At 34.9% G+C, this 18,891-nt stretch overlaps 1 protein-coding gene across 2 annotated transcripts in view; it reads left to right on the top strand.

Moving 5' to 3' along the window:
• LOC145693195 (neuroligin-4, X-linked-like) overlaps positions 1-18,891 on the top strand; it is a 625,290-nt gene that overhangs the window by 585,705 nt on the left and 20,694 nt on the right. For both annotated transcript variants that reach the window (XM_081768974.1, XM_081768973.1), the window contains exon 5: positions 3,013-3,134. In XM_081768974.1, the coding sequence (XP_081625100.1) occupies positions 3,013-3,134 (122 nt within the window). The remainder of the gene's footprint in view (positions 1-3,012; positions 3,135-18,891) is intronic.

Genomic DNA, 18,891 nt, shown 5'->3' with positions numbered 1-18,891 from the left:
TTTATTAGGATCATGCTGAAAAGACTTGTAAGATTACTTTATTGGGATCATAGTAGAAGGCCTTGTAAAATCGTAATGTTGATACTTTATTTGGACCATGCGAAAGAACCTTGTAACATTACTCTATTAGGATCACACTAAAAGCTTTTTTTAAGATTGTAATGTTAATACTTTATTAGAATCGTACTAGAAGGCATTGTAAGACTGTAATTTTAGTACTTTATTAGGATCATATTAGAAGACTTTGTAAGATTGTAGTATTAGTACTTTATTAGGAACGTGGTAGAAGGTCTTGTAAGATTGTTATATTAGCATTTCTTTAGGATCATACTAGAAAACCTTGTAAGATTGTAATTTTAGTAGTATTTTATTAGGACCATATTGAAAGGTCTTATAAGATTGTAATATTAGTACTTTATTAAATTCATGCTAAAAGACCTTGTAAGTTTACTTTATTAGGATCATGCTAGAAGGTCTTGTAGGATTGTAATGTTAGTACTTTATTAGGATCATGCTAGCCTTGTAAAATTTTGATTTTAGTATACGTAAGTACTTACGTTACTCCACACGATTACTCTTCAACGAAAGCGAATTTTGAAATTCTGTTTTTTTTTTTTTTTTTTGCAATAGATAGCTAAAGCTAGATTTTCTCGGCCGAGATCGTTAATTGAGTAATCCGTTAACATGTTCACGGATAACGGTGATTTTTAACTATTACCATCCGTATCCAATATCCAACACATGAAAATATGTGTTGAATTTAGATTTTTTTAGGTTAAAAAGTAAAATATGTAAATATGCTTTTTGGGTATCATTTTTTGGTTATACCCCCCAAAAATTATTAGTGAGGTTAAAACTTCAAATGCTTGAGGTATGAGAGCGTATAGTATTTTTGTTGAAAGCCTATAGTATTTTTGTTGAACGGTTTGGAGATGATTCCTGACACCAAGATAAGACAAAAAGTATAGACCAACCTGGGTGCACAAATGCTTCCTTTCGGAGTTATAGGCTGCCGAAAACATGAAAAAATGAAGTTTACAGCTCCACAGCTCCATCACTATAGGACCTACCGTAGGCGAGTCAAGGCTTCACTTAGCAATTAGTATGTGATCTATCCAAATTTCCATGTTTCAGAATCCTGCGGTACTTCCGTAACACTTTTTATACAGGTAGTCGGTGAGTACTTCGTATTATATGCATTATATATAAAAATTGTTGCCTGAGTAGCTACCTTAGGATTCTGAAACATGGATTTTTGTATTGCGCACATATTAGATCTTAAGTGAAGTCTTGATCCGACTACGGTAAGTCCCATAGTTTTAGAGCTATGGACCTTAAAATTCATTTTGTTATGCTTTAGGCAGCCTAAAACTCCGAAAGGAAGCATTTGTGCACCCACGTTGGTCTATACTTTTAGTCTTATCTTGTTGTCAGGAATCACCTCCCAAACGTTCTCGGTGTTGTTTTGAAATACCCTGTATATTGATGTTTTTAAAACTCTGCATATTTGGCATATGTGTGGGTACATATCTCACAAAGTCAGCGTATGACAGGATATACCATTGACACTGTTCATTTGAACTATAATCGCGTGATCCTCTTTACAGTCGTAATCAGAGTTCGTATGGTATTTTGTGACCTGTAGCTACTACATATGAAGATCTGTTCAATATAGGCTTTTAAATTACCCCGTTCTTTACTTTCGGCGCCAAACATTCTTCTCGAAAAATAAGCTGACCCTGTCCTTTCAGCGTCAGAGATTAATTTTCACATTCATACAATAATATTAGTATAATTATGCTACAATCTTTTTCGTTTACTTGTAATAACAAACTTTTTATTACAGAATAATAATATGCATTTGTCACCATTTTTCTACTTTTAATTTTATCTAAAATTTATAAATGAATGAGATCGGCATTAAATATTCTTCCTTATAATGCAGCAGGGATAGTCAAAGTTTGGACAGTCCCGCTCAAGGCGTTGTTCACTGAGAAAAACATATGTGGCGTACGTAAAATCGTAGGTTACATGTGTAAGTCATGTAGTTTTTGAAACAAACGTACAACTGGTATATTTTATATTTTATATTTTCCATGCAAGTGTTCCGAATAAACGTACTTTCCTTACAAACGAAAGAACTGTATATAGGTGGTCAGGATCTCACATACAGATAGACGGATGTAACATAGACCTATAGCGGACGTATGTGACATACGTATACGTATGTAATATAGAGAAGACTGTTAGATGACAGACATCCTGCAAGTGCGTGATGTAACATCTAAGGGCAGTGCGTATGTAGAATATGGATGAAGTAAGCTCCGTACTGATTTATGTAGTAAACATAAGGATTCCATATATTTGTATAATATACCGCTGCGCTGTTCGGATAAAAGAATTTTTCTGAGTGTTGAAGAAGCCGAGGAGTATCATAGTTTTTATTACTTTCCTACATTAATAATAATTTAAAAAAAAAACTTATATGATTTCTGTAATCGCAAATACTGGCGCAAATCCCGGGGGGATGAGAGGCACATATCTCCTCCAATCTTGGATCTGGGGGACTGTCTCATTAATAATCCGATTTGAAATGTGTTTTGGGAAAAAATGTGATGATTTGTGTCCGATTGCCACCAATGAAAGTGAGATGAAAATGATGTCTCCCCAGAATAAGCCCCAAATCTGCCCGCCTCCCAATGTTAAAGACAACTCTGCTCCCCTGATCCTGCACAGGATTGTTTTTCAACTTCACAAATATTTTGAGCATCGCTTAACAGCAAAAAAGGCAACGGTCTTACTTGTTCCCCTCAATATTGAAGACAGATTTGCGCTGCTGATCACAAATCAATTATAATTTTCTTAGTGATTTGTGTAACTAACGATATTTCAATTGACTCACTTATTCCATTTATTCACTGTCTTTTCCTTGTGTGTATCTTATAGTATTCAGCATCTAATAATTTTAAACAAACTGTGTTGAGATCTACAGTATTAATTTTCTTTTTCTAGGAATCCAAATTCTCAGCCGAAACCATCTTCCGAAGGAGAACATTCATCAGGGCAGGCAATTGAACAAATTGGTGCATTTTGGGACACATATGACCCCATTAACCAGCTTTACCTTGAACTCGGTAAGTATTCTTCGTTCTCTTTTAGAATATAGAAAACAATGCAATTTACCTTTATATACAAGTTTTACCTTTATGTGTGAATTTACACAAAATAGAACTCTTTGCCCTGTAAGATGTTTATATTATGATAGTAATATAAAATACATTAATTGTGTAAGTAATCCATTTAATGTCAACAAACACGTTTCAAACAAAAAAAAATAGTTGTACAGAGTCACAAAAAATGTGAAAACATCCAAAATAAAATTAAACCAATAAACCTAAATAATATAAAATGAATGTCTCTTGATTTGAAAGAGAGAACAAGAAGACATGGTAAGACATATTTGTACGTAATTCATAATGGAATTATTATCAATTTTTGTCTTCGCAATTGTCAATACTTCCCTTATAATATGAGAGTTAAAACACCTAAATAAAATTTTTATAAAGTAGGAAATATTAATTCGTAACTTCTAAGCATGTGAAAAGGGAGAAATAAAGCATAACAAGTCATGTGAAAATCTCAGCAACAATCTTGGCAGTTGTAATATTGGATATGGGTCAAAAGGTATTGGGTTATTTCCCCAAGTGTGTTTTCCTCAATTACAGAAGATGTTGGACACTTCTTTGCAATGTTTATGTATATTTAGTTATAGGCAACAAGCACAATAGTCCGGTACCTTGTGATAAAAAATCTTGTGGCCAGACTTGCTTAAACTTGTTTCATCTATCAAGGATTTTATAAAACAGAGGATCTGCCCTTACAACAAAATCTTGAAGCCATACGTCACAGTTTCGCCACCCCTACTCTGCCCACTCCGCCCAATAGGATCTCAATGTTTTGAGCCAACAATCATGGCGGAAACAAAAGTAGCCAATCAGACGATGGCATAAACGAGAGTAGCCAATCAGACGTGCCGCTTCTCGGTTGTTTTTTGACTTCATTGATTTAATAGGATGAAGATATATATGGGCAGATCCTCTATTTTATAAGATCCTTGTCATCTATGCTGTTAAAGATGTAATAAGTGAGGAAGCCACAAGTGATTGAAGTGTATTTTTAATTTCAGCAAAAATGAATGATAAATATTAAGGAAATACAAAGTTTAAAAGTAACAAAATAGTTTAATTTATTGAAATAATTATTGTGATAAGGTTTGGTGATTATCAAATTAATTTTAATCGAACTAGGACCACAATATTTAAGTATACATATGCTACATTCCTCAAGTATCTTATCTTGATATTGACCATGAACAAGGAATTCATGACAGGGGTAAAAATCTTGCTAACATCCTGAACGAGGGATGTAATTTTTATATATCATTAAACAAATACAGTATTGCCACTGGTTAGATAATGTTTTACTATTAAAGTTTAAGAATAAAGGTCATTTATGATATTTATACTGAATATTGCTCAACTATGTACATACGCCTGTAATTTAGGATTCAATCATAGCAGTTGCCATATCTCAGTATCTCCTTTTTGCATTACGAGGACAATACCTTTACCACAATGCACGTATTTGCTTTTGGTATGCCGCTATTTACAGAACCCGCAAAACATGCTAAATCTATTTACAGTTGCAAATCGAAAGCAGATAGATGAGCTGTAATAACGGTATCACGTGCAAAATCGTATTGTCTAGTTCACTACGTTTGTGCTTTTCGAATGTTCTTATTTGTTTTGAAGATATTACAGAAAATCTCTAAAATTAGCGGTAGATTAATTTCGCTGTACTGAAGACCCTTAATAAGCTACTCCAAGTTCAATTCCGCTTAGGATTGAAAACGTTAACGTTTTTCACTTGAAGGCTAGAGTGCATCATATATTCTTAAACGCCAGAAAGACCAATTACTAAGATCTTTGATGGTTCGCTGAACAAACCAAACCTTTTTGTATTTAAAGAAAGAGTTAGTTGCATATATTTTATATAATTTACTAATGATGAAATGAAAGTGGAAGGATATTCTAACAAACATTTTATTTTTGTATTTCCTGAAGCACGCCCTTTGGTATTTTATCAATCCTAACAATCTTGCTATTTATTTAAAAAAATGTTGAGGAGATTGAATAGTTGGAATGGATGAACAGAAGAATATAATAAATAACCAATGAAGAAATTTCTATTAGAGACATTTCTCAAAGTGTTTATGTGAATACCGTAATGAAGGAAAATGGAAGATAATGATAATTATAAATATATATCTGTGTTTGCTGCATAAAAGGCCTGAAGTCCAAAAATCATAAATCGTGGTCATTTGACAAAGATTAGGATTAAAATTTTTCTGCTTGTGTAACGTTTTAAAAAACAAAATTTTATTAAGCGTTTTACACTGCTTGCGAAGTATTGAGTGTTTTAAATCTATGTAAATTGTTTCCCACAAAGTATTGTAAGAAGATTTTTAAGTTCAAACGTTTAGAACATTTTGGACTTAACACCTTTTACGCAGCAGATATAAATAAATATAGTTGCTTATGAAACAGTTTTACTTTCAATATTGTAATTTCATTTCTTTTTCTTTTACTTTTCTTTTCTTTTCTTTCCTTTTTTTTTTTGACAAATGTTTGAAGTGTTACATTGTAAACACGTTGTAGCTTATTTTGTAGGTAGTTCCAAATCAAAAATTTTCTATAAGAATACTGGTATAATTTTCGAAATTGCTAGAAAAAAAATTCAATGTAGAGTATCAAACTGAAATTTAAATAGAATCAAATATTGGGTATTGCTCTAACCTATTATTAAACAGAAATAAGTAAAATACTGTGGTAAATTAAATTTTATCATTCAAGTCAATTGGCATTTGAGTGTGTCTGTTCTACGATCACATTCGTGAAACTTATCCAATTCTAAACAAACTTGGTTTGATCCTTTATGGACCAGCAAAATTACAAGATTTATGTTTAGCGGCGTCTATCAGCTTCGATGTAATTCGATTTAATAAAAAGATCTAAGTTATCCAGAATAAAAATGAATTCATATTGCTAAAATAGTCTATGATGGAAGTGAATGGTTAACGAAATGATAGTTTGATTTCTATGACATCATTACATACTAATGATTAGTAAGTCACCTTACTCAACAACAAGTACCATAAACAACCAATATTGACATTTATACGACGATCGTACTAAGAAATTAGCGCATTATTTCTACGTCCGGCTCAACTTATGAAATATTTCTTACCAGCTTATCACCTGAATATGAAACTTCGAATGTCAGTGTCTTAAATATTAAAATTCTTTGAACATTGGGCTTAATTTAGCGTCTCTTTTCAACATAGAGGTTATATACGAAGAGATTTAGTGTTTAAAGTGAAATCTGATCCACCATTTGAGTTTGTATCCGAGGCAAGAATCGAACCTAGTCCTATGCCTGCGTTAACTACTCGCCTACAAATAACTAAAGGATTAAGATGGCTAAGTGTTAGAGCGAAAATCTTTTGCCTGTGGCGTCCTTGGTTCGATTATAGTTCGCATAAAGTGTACTTTGTAGTAGACAAACACTAGGGATGCGCACGAGTCGAGTCGAGTCGAGATTGAAGCCTGTCTCGACTCGACTCAAGAAAATGTTGTCTCGACTCGAAAATATGTTTCTGTCTCGACTCGTGTCTCGACTCGACAGTTTCTGTCTCGACTCGACTCGAATTCGAGTCGAAACAAAATATATGAGTTAAAATACGTATACGCATACATCAGCTAGAACATTATGACTACCTACCTAATTGTCCGTATGTCCATCTTTGGCGCGGATAACAACGGCGAATGTTCTTGGCATGGACGTAATGATCTTTTGTAGGTCTCTATAGAGAGTTGGCACCACATGTGCACACACAGGTCACCTAATTCCCGTAAATTCCGGGAAGGGGGGCGATGCGCTCTGACGTCACGTTCAATCACATCCCAGATGTGTTCGATTGGGTTCAGATCCTGCGGGTTGGGGGCCAACACATTACTTGGAACTCGCCCCTGTGTTCCTAGAACCACTGGTTTTGTGACATGGTGCATTATCTTGTCGAAAAATGCCATTAACGTTGGGAAACATGGTTGTCACGAACGGGTGTACGTAGTCTGTAAACAGTGTGCGAACTGACAGGCACGGTTAGAAAAATCTTATAAACTTGGTTAAAGTTTGGGAAGCGTTCGTAAAGATTCAATTTTTAAAACAAATTTAGAAGCGATGAAAAATCATTTTCAGTCTGTCTCTCTGCACACAAATTGGAGAAAACTGTTAACTCTGATGTCAGCTCAACTTTGGAGATTTTGTAGATGTTGCTGACAATTGTGATACTTTCTGCTGATGGCTTGTGTTGATTGAACACGTCGTGGAGGGAATGAAGAACCTGCATATCATTTTCTTTGAACTTTTATTGCTAATACCTGCCACAAGGATGTCAATAACGGAATAATACACTTCGCATCTGTAATATTCATCTGCTGTCTTACACTCGAAGAAGTATCACCACCATCCAATGCTCGTGGGATTCGTCTTCTTCGTGGAACGTTACGTGCAGTACATCCCATGGTTTCTGCAATTTCTTCTGTTTCTGTTAACAGCGTTTTGAAACTTTTTTCACTCCGTAAGGACTGAAGGCTTGGTATGCGCAGATATTGGTTTGCGTCAAATTTTTCACAGTAGAAAAATTTGCACGTGTATTCTGTATGTGCATGGACAGTTGTGTGAGTATTCAAGAACACGTCTCATCAGTTTAAGACGAAACAAAAATAAAAAATCATGAACATTTCTTAACACTGAATGCGCATCTGGGCCGTAAATTTGATAGTGATCTGCTATTTCCTCTAAAGTTTAAACTACAGATCCAAAATGTTCTAAAACTGCACAAATAACTTCCAATTTACAGTTCCATCTAGTGTCGCTCAAAGATTTTAATGTTACCAAATGCTTTAAGTTTTCTCCTTGACGTTGAATATTTTCAAAAACAGCGTGCTTTTTTGCCGACCCTTCTATGAAGGAATGCAAGCTACTCAGAATACAAACATGTTTCGAATTGCAGACACTTCTCGGTACACATCAACAATGCATAAGTTCAAAATGTGAGCGTAACAATGAATATAAATGGCTAAATCGTTCACGTACCTGGTCCTCTTTGCAACGCCAGAGTACTGACCACGTATAGCGGCTGCACCATCGTCGCATTGTCCTCGGATGTTACCTACGCTCAGACTCGGTGATATTAACACATTTGTTAACAGTTTGGATAAACTTTCGCCGTGTTTTTTCTGTGTTGTAAAACCCGATAAAACTTTCGTGAACGTTTAATGTTTCATCACAGTACTATCGCAAAACAATTGATACTTGTTCATGTCGCTTCAAATCTTGAGTTTCATCCATGGTGACACTATATATACCTACAGTCTTCACCAGGCCCGTGCTGGCCCACCGGGACACCGGGACATGTCCCGGTGCGCCCTCCGAATTATCACAGTATAAATAAAGTACACGTTTTTAGTAATAAATTCTTACAGTTTTATTGGTAAAGAAACCGTGAAAGGTGCAGTGCGCCCTTTACATTAGGCGCCCTTCCGAGATCACATCAAAGATGAACGATTTTATTTACTCTTCCGTATAGCACAGTTCTGTACAATAAATACACACAGTTACTGTTGGCGAAGAACCCGTGAAAGGTACGGTGCGCCCTTTACATAAGGCGCCCTACGAAACATCACGTTATAGATAACTGGTTTTAGTTATCCTGTATACCAGCTTTGTTTAATAAATTCAAATACTGACTGGTAGTACAGAACCTATGAAGAATACAAGGCGCCCTTTACATAAGATGCCCTACGAAATATCACATTATTTTTTTTTATTTTATTGTTCTGTATTTCAGTTTTGTATTATGAATTCATACAGTTGCTATTGGAAGAAAACAGGTAAAGAGTATAATCACTTACAAAAATATTATAAAGTTATATAGCTATAAAGCGAAATAATGTGATACATCAAGAATAGTTCGAATAGTCAAACGTACGATGCCTTTATATAATACTACGCTGACACTAGTCTCTAATTTACGATTTTTACGGCATCGAAGCTTTCAAAGTCTTAATATGCATCCATATATCCAACCATATTGATTGTTCCTGTGTGTTTTAAAGCAGTGTTCGGATAATCAGTACCTGTTGTATTTCTGAAATATAGCTGTATTAATTTCCGTAAAATGTGGTCTTCCTGTCACCACGGCACGGCGCGTCCTCAGGTTGTGGATCGAGGAGAAGGCCTCTGGGATATAGAGGTTAGCTGTGAATATACTGAATAAGCAGTCGCTGACAGACAAGGGGTGATAATCCAGCTTGAGAATTTGGTGTGAGGCTAACAACCTTATCCTGTAAAAAAAAGGATTGTTCAGATAAGTTCGCAGAATCCTCGGATCAGAACTGATAACTTGGCACAAACTCAGCAAAGTAAAATCGACATGAGATTTGGAACAGGGAATATAAGAAGTCTCTATAGGGCAGGCGCGTTAAAATTTGTAAAAAAAAAAATGATAGATTGAATTTGTTAATGATAGATTTTATTTTACTTCTCTTAAGGGTCGATGGTGTAATGTTACTGTTTTAAATGCACATGCCCGAAATGAAAATAAGGATGGCGATTTAAAAAATACAGTTTTTAGGAAAGAATAGAACGGGTATTTGATCATCTACTGCAATACCATATGAAAATTCTGTTAAGCGGTTTCAATGCGAATGTAGGACCAGAGGGTATTTTCAAACCGATTATAGGGAATAAATGTTTGCATAAGAAAGGTTGTGACAACGGCGTTAGACTCGTGAACTGTGCAATATCCACAAACCTTATCATGAAGATTACAAAATTCCAACAGCGCGACATTCATAAATATACTTGGACTTCATCAGATGGAAAAACACATATTCAAACTGATCATGTTTTAGTAGACAGAAAAGAACAGTCTAGCACAACTGATGTTCGGTCGTTCAGAGGAGTTGATTATGATAGTAAGAGAGAGACTATCGCTGAATAAAGGAAATATTCAACATCTGAAAACGGAGCGGTTTAATTTTTTTAAATATGGAGAGTCAGGTGAGAGGGGAGCCAGATTGAAGTGTCGAATAGATCCTCGGGTTTAGAAGGTTCGGAGTGCACTAGTGTTCAAGATGCTTGGTTGAAATTAGAGATAACATTAAAATTTCAGCCAAAGAAATATTAGGGCACGCAGAAATACGTAGGAACAAACCATGGTTCAACCAGGAATGTACTAAATTAGCAGAGAAGATAAAACAGAAGAAACAGCGTTGGCTACAAAATCCGAACAAAATAACTACGTAAAATTTCATTGTCATCTAACAGAAAACTTCTAAAACTTTTAGAACAAAGAAACGAGACTTTTGAAAGTTAAAATTAATTAACTTGAAGATAATAGTGAAAACAAAAACATTCGGGGCATGTATAAATGCATCGACGAACTTAAGAAAGGCTATCAACTTCCTGCATATATATTAAAGAAACCTAAAGGAACAGTTTTCACTGATATAGATAGCATCTTTAATAAATGGAAAGATTTCTTTGACGATTTCCTTAACACATAGCCAAAAACTAATGCGCGTGGAGAAAGTGAAATGCATGCAGCATAACCGTATATTCCAGAACCTAACCAGACAGAAATAGAAATCGCTATTTTAAAAAATTAAACACATATCTGCGGGTGTAGACGAAATTCTTAATTTTAGGTGGGGGGATTGTAGAGCAAGATACACAAACTCCTTCTCATTATTTGGAACAAGGAGGAATTACCACAAGAGTGAAGAGAATCAATCATTGTTCCAGTTCAGAAGAAAAGCAACAAAATAGATTTAATCATTATCGAGGCATTTCTCTTCTGTCAACATCCAATAAATCCTCTTAAACATTGTATTAGCAAGATTGACTCCATACGCAGATGAAATCATTGGAGATTATCAGAACGGATTTAGGTAAAATCTATCAACTATCGACCAGATATTTACCATTCGACTAATACTTGAAAAGAAATGAGAGAATACAACATTCTGGCACATCAATTATTGATTTTAGACTCTGGTAGGAGGAAAACATTGTACAACATGCTTACAGAATTTGCAATACCAAAAAAGGTAGATTAATTAAGATACGTTTAAAAGAATCCCAAAGTAAGGTTCGAGTAGAGAAATTCTTGTTCACGAGCTTTCACGTTGAGAATGACCTGAAACAAGGAGATGCGTTGTCGTCATCATTACTTAACTTTGTTCTGGAGAACACGATAAGGAAAATCAAAGACAACAATCAGGTCCGAGAGCTGAATTGTATTAGCCAGGTTATGGCGTATGCTGCTGATGTAAATTTAATAGGTAATGATAGAATAATAGAAAGGAATGTAGAAATCTTAATTAACGCTTGCAGGGATATGGGCTTAAAAGCAAATGCAGAGAAAACTAAATAAATGGAATTTTGTCGGGATCGTAATACTGAATTTTATGGATGTAACAAGGAGATGCGTTGTCGTCATTATTACTTAACTTTGTTCTGGAGAACACGATAAGGAAAATCAAAGACAACAATCAGGTCCGAGAGCTGAATTGTATTAGCCAGGTTATGGCGTATGCTGCTGATGTAAATTTAATAGGTAATGATAGAATAATAGAAAGGAATGTAGAAATCTTAATTAACGCTTGCAGGGATATGGGCTTAAAAGCAAATGCAGAGAAAACTAAATAAATGGAATTTTGTCGGGATCGTAATACTGAATTTTATGGATGCGTTAAAATACCAAATAATATTTTCTTTCGACAAAGGGGATACTTTCAAATATCTAGGATCATTATTAACAGACCAAAACCATAATCACAAAAAAATGATGTCAATTCAGAACAGGGATTTCCTGTTATTATTCAGTTAAAAATCTTTTGTTGTCGCGAATTCTGTTGAGGAATTTGTATCTTAAAATATAAAACGATAATCATGCCTATTGTGCTGTATTGTTGCGAAACATGGTCACTGACTCTGAGGGAATATCGCAGACTGAAAGTACTTGAAAACAAGATTCTTAAACCAATATTCGAAATCCAAAAGGAACGGGAATGGGGAAAGGCGGAAACTTCATAAGGAGGAACTGCATAATTTTATACCGTTTACCAAAAATTGTTAGGGTCATCAAGTCTAGGAGGCTCAAATGGTCAGGTTATGTAGCCAGAATGGAAGAAATTAGAAACGCTTTCCAAGTTGTAACTGGAATTCCGAATAGGAAAATGACCGTTAGGAAGACCGAGGCACAGATTAGAGGACAATATTAAAGTGGTTCTCACAGAGATTGAAATATAAAGTAGAAACTGGATTCAGTTTTCTAAGGACAGAAATCAATGGAGAGGACAGAAATCAATGTAAACGCGGCAATGAGCCTCCTGCGTCCATAGGCGTGCTATATTAAGTTGTTGATACATTTAGCTTCTTTTTATTTGACAGAAATGTTATTGCAGGAACTAAAAAGTTTTTCTGTAGTAAAGGGGATTTCGATTCGAGGTTAGCTATTTACGTTAATACTAAAACAAATTTATGGTAATTTTGATATAAAATGGCACCCATACTTTCTTTCAAAGTCTCTCTCTCTCTCTCTACACACACACACACACACATATACATATATATATATATATATATATATATATATATATATATATATATATATATATATATATATATATATATATATATATATATATATATATATATATATATATATATATATATATATATATTCCCGTTTGTATGGGCGCCCTTTTAGTAGACTTGTCCACCGCCCTCATTAGTATCCCAGCACGGCCCTGGTCTTCACACGATCAATTATTTTTCCCAGTACACACTCCCACATTAGATCTAGAAATTGATTTTTGTATTAGGGACTAACGTATCTAAATGTTTTCTCTTTGTTAACATAATACCGAAAAATCACGTCATTGTCTTTGAATCTTAAAAGTTCTAGTAAATTTCCTTTATTTTCGCTTTCGTTATTTCCCTATGGCCTCTAAGAGGAACACATTGGCGAGCACAATACGAAATACTATCCAGAAGTGCTTCTAAATATGTTCTATTGCGGTTAACTTCATATTTGGTTCGTCTGCAAATCTAATTTACGCGCAACTCATCCGTGCAATAGTGCTTTTCGGAATTTTGCAGCCTTAGAAATACGAGTCTTATGAGCTTTACTTGCCTCATGAGTACCGAATTTATCTACGACCTTCTTCCAGTTATGGATATCCTCCTTAGTAAAGGTGTCTTCATATTTCGGAATATTTTCGGAGAATGCGCAACATTAAGCAAAAAACACTATCTTGAGAAATGCTATATTCTAACCAACTAAATTGACTATACCACTCAGATCGGAGCCGGCGGCCATTTTTATTGGGATATATTTTCAATTGCGGCTGAAAGGGATCTTGACCTACTGCCAGAAATGTATTTGCCTTTTCACAACCTTTGACTGGATCACGATCTTCTGAAACTTCATCTTGTGACACTGTTTCCACATTAGTACCGGCATTTGAATTCTTATCTTCTGAGACTTCATCTTCTGACACTATTTTCACACTAGCACTTGAAGTCTTATCTTCTGAAAAGGAAGAAGTAGATTGTTTAGTCAGTATTTCATTATCTCCGCTGGCACTGTCAGTATTGCTAAGTTTCGGCTTCTTACTAAAATATTCCAACGGTTTTTTTTTTCCTTTTTTTAGCACTGCATATTAGTCACAACAACTTCCTGTGAAACTTGAGAAATGTTAAAATGTAAAAAATGAAACCACTATACACCGATACACGTGAAGGATATATATACAGGAAACAAAAACTTCAAACGAACTGCTCACTGCCAAGGGCAACGATTTCTCTGTAACTTTGGGGGCATTCAGATGTTGGTTTGTATATTCATTAAACAATACATATAACAATATAAAATACATATTCAGAAAAATACATGGGGACCATATGAACTTTGGGGGGCCCGGCGCCCTTGCTCACCGCAAACAATAACTTCAGAATAAATCAGGTGTATTATTTTTGGTTTGGGTGCTAGGGTAGCTATTAGTAAAAATAACTCGTTGTTTTAACCTTACAATTCTCCCTTTCCATTTTACAATAATACCAGATGTTCTATTTTTGTGACTTACAGGGAAAGCAATAAAATATCTCTTGTATTTAAGACCACAAGATTTCCGACAAAAAGCCGAGTTCTGTATGTCTCTGCTTATCCTTTTCTACAGCACGCCCAAAATGACCTTTATTAAGATGGATATAGCAAAACATTTATTGCAAGACATTACCAGGTATGGTTAAAAACAGAGTTCCATTCCCGTTGTTATTCTATAACTTTTTTAAGGACTTAAAGACAGTTTACAGTCGAACATTTTATAATAATAGCATTGATAAGACAAAATTTTTAATAACTGTCCATTGCCTAAGAAACAGCCAGAATCAGTAAGGGAGAAGGTATATGAACATCTCTAAACATGAGCATTTTTTTTAGATATAGTTCAATCACAATTTTACACTGCCTCTGTGATCCTCCCCCCCCCCCCAAAAAAAGAAACATGCTCAGAATAAATCATATCTATTCAAATTACAAGCATTTCTGATGTAACAGAAAAATAAAGAAATCCTGAATTTGACAATACAGTTTATAAATTATTATTACCGTCGTAAAGGAACATGTAATGTCTAAAAACGAAAAAAGTAATAAAGTGAGGTGTGAACCAATTCAGATCACATGCATCGAAAGTGAGTGACAATTACCAAGCTAGTAGTAGAGAGGCAGTGTCAGGGCTTAAAGTGAGCCGGAACGCACCGGCACTGCATTCCGGCAACTCAGCCTGCTTTCAGAATTTAGTTCGTGTGCAACACTTGTCACTTCACAAACATTGTGCATTAATTTTTAATTCTGGTTCCGTCTATGAAACGACTATTAATATGATTTATCAAATCAGATCAGGAACGTGGATCAGGGATTATTTACTTTCATTGTTGACTGTGTTTTCGGAAATCACTGTGGATAAGCATTCTAGCAAGGTGCTATTCACTGAAGCCACTTGAAGCCCTGGGCAGTGTGTATGGCTAACAAGCAGCATTTTAAAGGTGGAGCACAGCCAGAACTCTGTTCCGACCGGCCATCCTGACTGAGTGACTGAGGTTTTACCTGGTATCTTTTGTCAAGTCAGGGTCGCTGTCTTTTCACTTCCTTGCCCCTCCTTTCTCTTGGTCTCGTTTGTCGCCTAAAGACCTTAATACTGTGAAACAAAAACATAAAATTAAGCAAACTGGTGTTGTATACGCTTCAGCTCAGTTCATAGATAACACTGGATGACTATCCTAATAAACCTCAGAAATGTGGGGGGCAGTTGCCTTCTTGCCCCCTAAGTTACATATATGCATAGATGCTCACTTGAATTAGTTTCAAGGCTGTTTGTGAGTAAATAGTTTCTTCAAAATAATATTAAACATTATAAAAAGATTTTCGAGACATTCGAGTCGAGTCGAGATTTTTACGAGCAGTCTCGACTCGAAAATTCGAGTCGAGAAATACGTTTGTCTCGACTCGTCTCGAATTTTACAAAGTGTGTCTCGATTCGAATCTCGACTCGCATTCGTTAATTTTCTATGTCCGTTAATTTTCTAATGTTTTACTTTCTTCATTCTACCGTTTCATTTATCTTCATCACCGCGTTTTCCTCAATCTTGGAGAATAAATGTGTGACGTTAAACTAAAACAGTGGACTAGAGTTACGATCTCCTGACCTCTTTGAAGTTGCTATAAACCCGAATGAAAATTCTGTATCGTATATACAGCGTGACCAAATACATCATTCCACATTTTACCCCTCAACCAGGCGCATTCTTTTATTCACCGTTAGTGGGCAAGTGGGGATAAATTTTACTCCCAATGTTATTTTACTTTTGCGATTAAAGCATTGTTCAGATTTATTGGCAAACAAATTTATGGTGCTATATAGACTATTAGAAGCCATTTAAAATAGGTTTTGATATAAAATATGCGATAACAATAAAATAGAAACCAAATTGAGTGTTATTTTTCTGTTTCTTCGTTCAAACTCGGGGGTTAAATTTAACCCCACGCGACCAGCTAAGGGTTAAATGCTGATAAAACAAAAACTGTTGGAGACAGAAAGTTGTTTATTCAAAAATATAAATTGTTATTGAAGTCAGTTTGTAATTACTAGAAAGCTTGTTGTAAAATTCCTCTTACACGACCCCTAGGAAGCCCACCAGCTGCAGAATACCTCCTTGCAGAACGTTTTGGGAATTGCAAAACAGACCATCTCACAATCTATTCTCACAATGAAAGGACATGAACCTGTCAACGGGACTTCCTAATCAAACCTAGTCCATTCGATAAACTAACAAAGATATGTTCATGCACAAAAAATTGGGTGGCATGGACAACGGAGTAAGTTCCTGGGGCCCATTGACCCTGTTATTATAAAGAAAATCGTAGACTCGCAGTGAAATAGCTATTGCATCAATGGGCTATTCACTGGAAAGTCATGGTTTATAGTACATTCTCTTCCTCATGAAAGAAGCTAGCCAGAGGTGCTATGTGTTGGAGTTGATAACGTACATGAACAGGGGAAATTGGGAGATGTCTTAAAATTCCCTATAGAAATCCCTCCCATCAACTTTAGACCTCTCTCGAAAAATAGTATAGGGGATAAGAAATGTATGTCCAAGTTTTGTATTGCTAGACAGAATAGGTATGGAAGGGGGAATCGTGTATTGGTATACAAGCTTTTCCTTCATACCTATTTCGTCTATCAATGCAAAACTTGATACGCACATTTCTTATCCTCTACAGTATTTTTTGAGATACATTTGGATTGTGTGCTTTTACCCGGGGCTACTCCAGAGGGGTCCAAAGTTGGTCCCTCCAAAGTTGATGGGAGGGATTTCTGGAGGGAATTTTCCTGACATTCTCCCAGTTTTCCCTGTTTAAGTACATTAGGGGCCCCAATATATAGCACCTCTGGAAAGTTTGTTTCATGCTGAAGAGAATGACCTCTAAAACATGACTTTTCAATGAACATTGTTGATGCAATATCTATTTCACTGCGAGTCTACGATTTTCTTTATACTAATAGGGTTAATGGGCCCCAGGGACTTACTCTATTGTCCATCGTACCTAATGTTTTGTACATGAACATATCTTTGTTATGTTTATCGAATGGACTAGGTAGGTTTGATTAGGAAGTCCCGTTGATAGATTCATGTTCTTTCCTTGTCAGATGTACAAGCATTTTTAGGTCTGCCATATGATTTTTTCAACACTGAACCCGTTGTTTGAAAATTGTCGACTTACTGGGAGATAGTCTTCCAATCGTGCATACATTTTCGTTACGTACAATACCAAACTTTAAAAACGAAAAGCTGTTTGCCCTCTAGTTACAGAAATCCTGCTTTTAAAAAAATCGACTGCGAAAGTACGATTAGCTTCTAACCGAACTAAAATGACGACTGAAAACAACAGGAAAGTGATGAGCGGAAACAACAACCATGACTTCTTTCTCCTCTATAATGACAGCACTACAGCCGATCAAAAAAATGAGAAGTTTTACCTTATAATGTTAAGAATAATTTCAAAACATAACAGAAAAGAGTAATTCAAATCAGAATAAAGTAATTACAAAATGTTTTGAATACAATTTTATATTCTCTGAATAAACAAGTTTCTATCTGTAATACTTTATTTTTGTTTTATTAGCCTTTAAAATGAGGGAAATTTTATTGAGTCATCCTGTTTAATATGTGTATATATCGTCCCTCTCCAGACAAGGGGGCGTATCTCATTTTTTCAACTTTTCCAGGAGAAAAGTTTAAAGATGTTCTCATAAGTTTATTTTATCGTATTCTGTCAAAATATAATTTGACCTCGTAAGTTACATAGCTGACACAAAGGATATCAAATTAAATTTTCAAAGAAGACGATAGAATGAAGAATGAGAAAAGACTTAAACTTGTCTCCTGGAAAAGTTAAGAAAATGAGATACGCTCTTTTGTCTAGAGGGACGATATGTGTGTATGTGTATACTAGAGCGAATGACTGATATAGGTAAACGGATAAATATATGAAAATACTTACTTAAGCGCCATCTTTATTTTTTTATACCATTGATTTATATGGGGAATTATTTTTCTGTTTCCTTTGAAACAAACCAAAATTCTAATGGTTTGATTTTACTGATTTCTTCAAGTATATTTAGCAAATTCATGTCTCAGAATGAATTTGCAATACTTATAAACTGAATTTGTTATTTATATTAAACGTAATCACTCGTTAACTTTAAACAATAATGTATCAAAAAAATAATAATTTCCACAAGGTAATTAACAATTAAGAAGAGTTGACGAAGAGATGAATAATATCAAACCATTTAAATCCCCGTCACTAGAAAAATAATTAAAAAATTAAACAAATACTCCTATATAATTCCATGTGATAAAAATCAAAGGTGACGTAAGTATCCAACACGCTAAGTATCAAGGCTATATTTGGAGTGAATTTAAAGCTTAGCATGAGATTCAAACAGCATATGCTCCCACTGGGAAGCAAGTGTGGTTCTGTCACACTAAAAATAAAATATATCATTAAAGGAGTCTTACTAGTAATTATTTATTCTATTTGAATTTAATAACAAAATCCCTGTCCACCAGTACAATTACTTAAATAATATCTAATTACCTAAATTATACTTGTAGACTATAAGGAAATGAAAGTTA

Source organism: Thermobia domestica, chromosome 8 (genome assembly GCF_964235325.1).
Source record: "Thermobia domestica chromosome 8, izTheDome1.hap1.1, whole genome shotgun sequence".
Classification (NCBI taxonomy): Eukaryota; Metazoa; Arthropoda; class Insecta; order Zygentoma; family Lepismatidae; genus Thermobia; species Thermobia domestica.
This window is presented reverse-complemented; position numbering and strand designations above follow the sequence as displayed.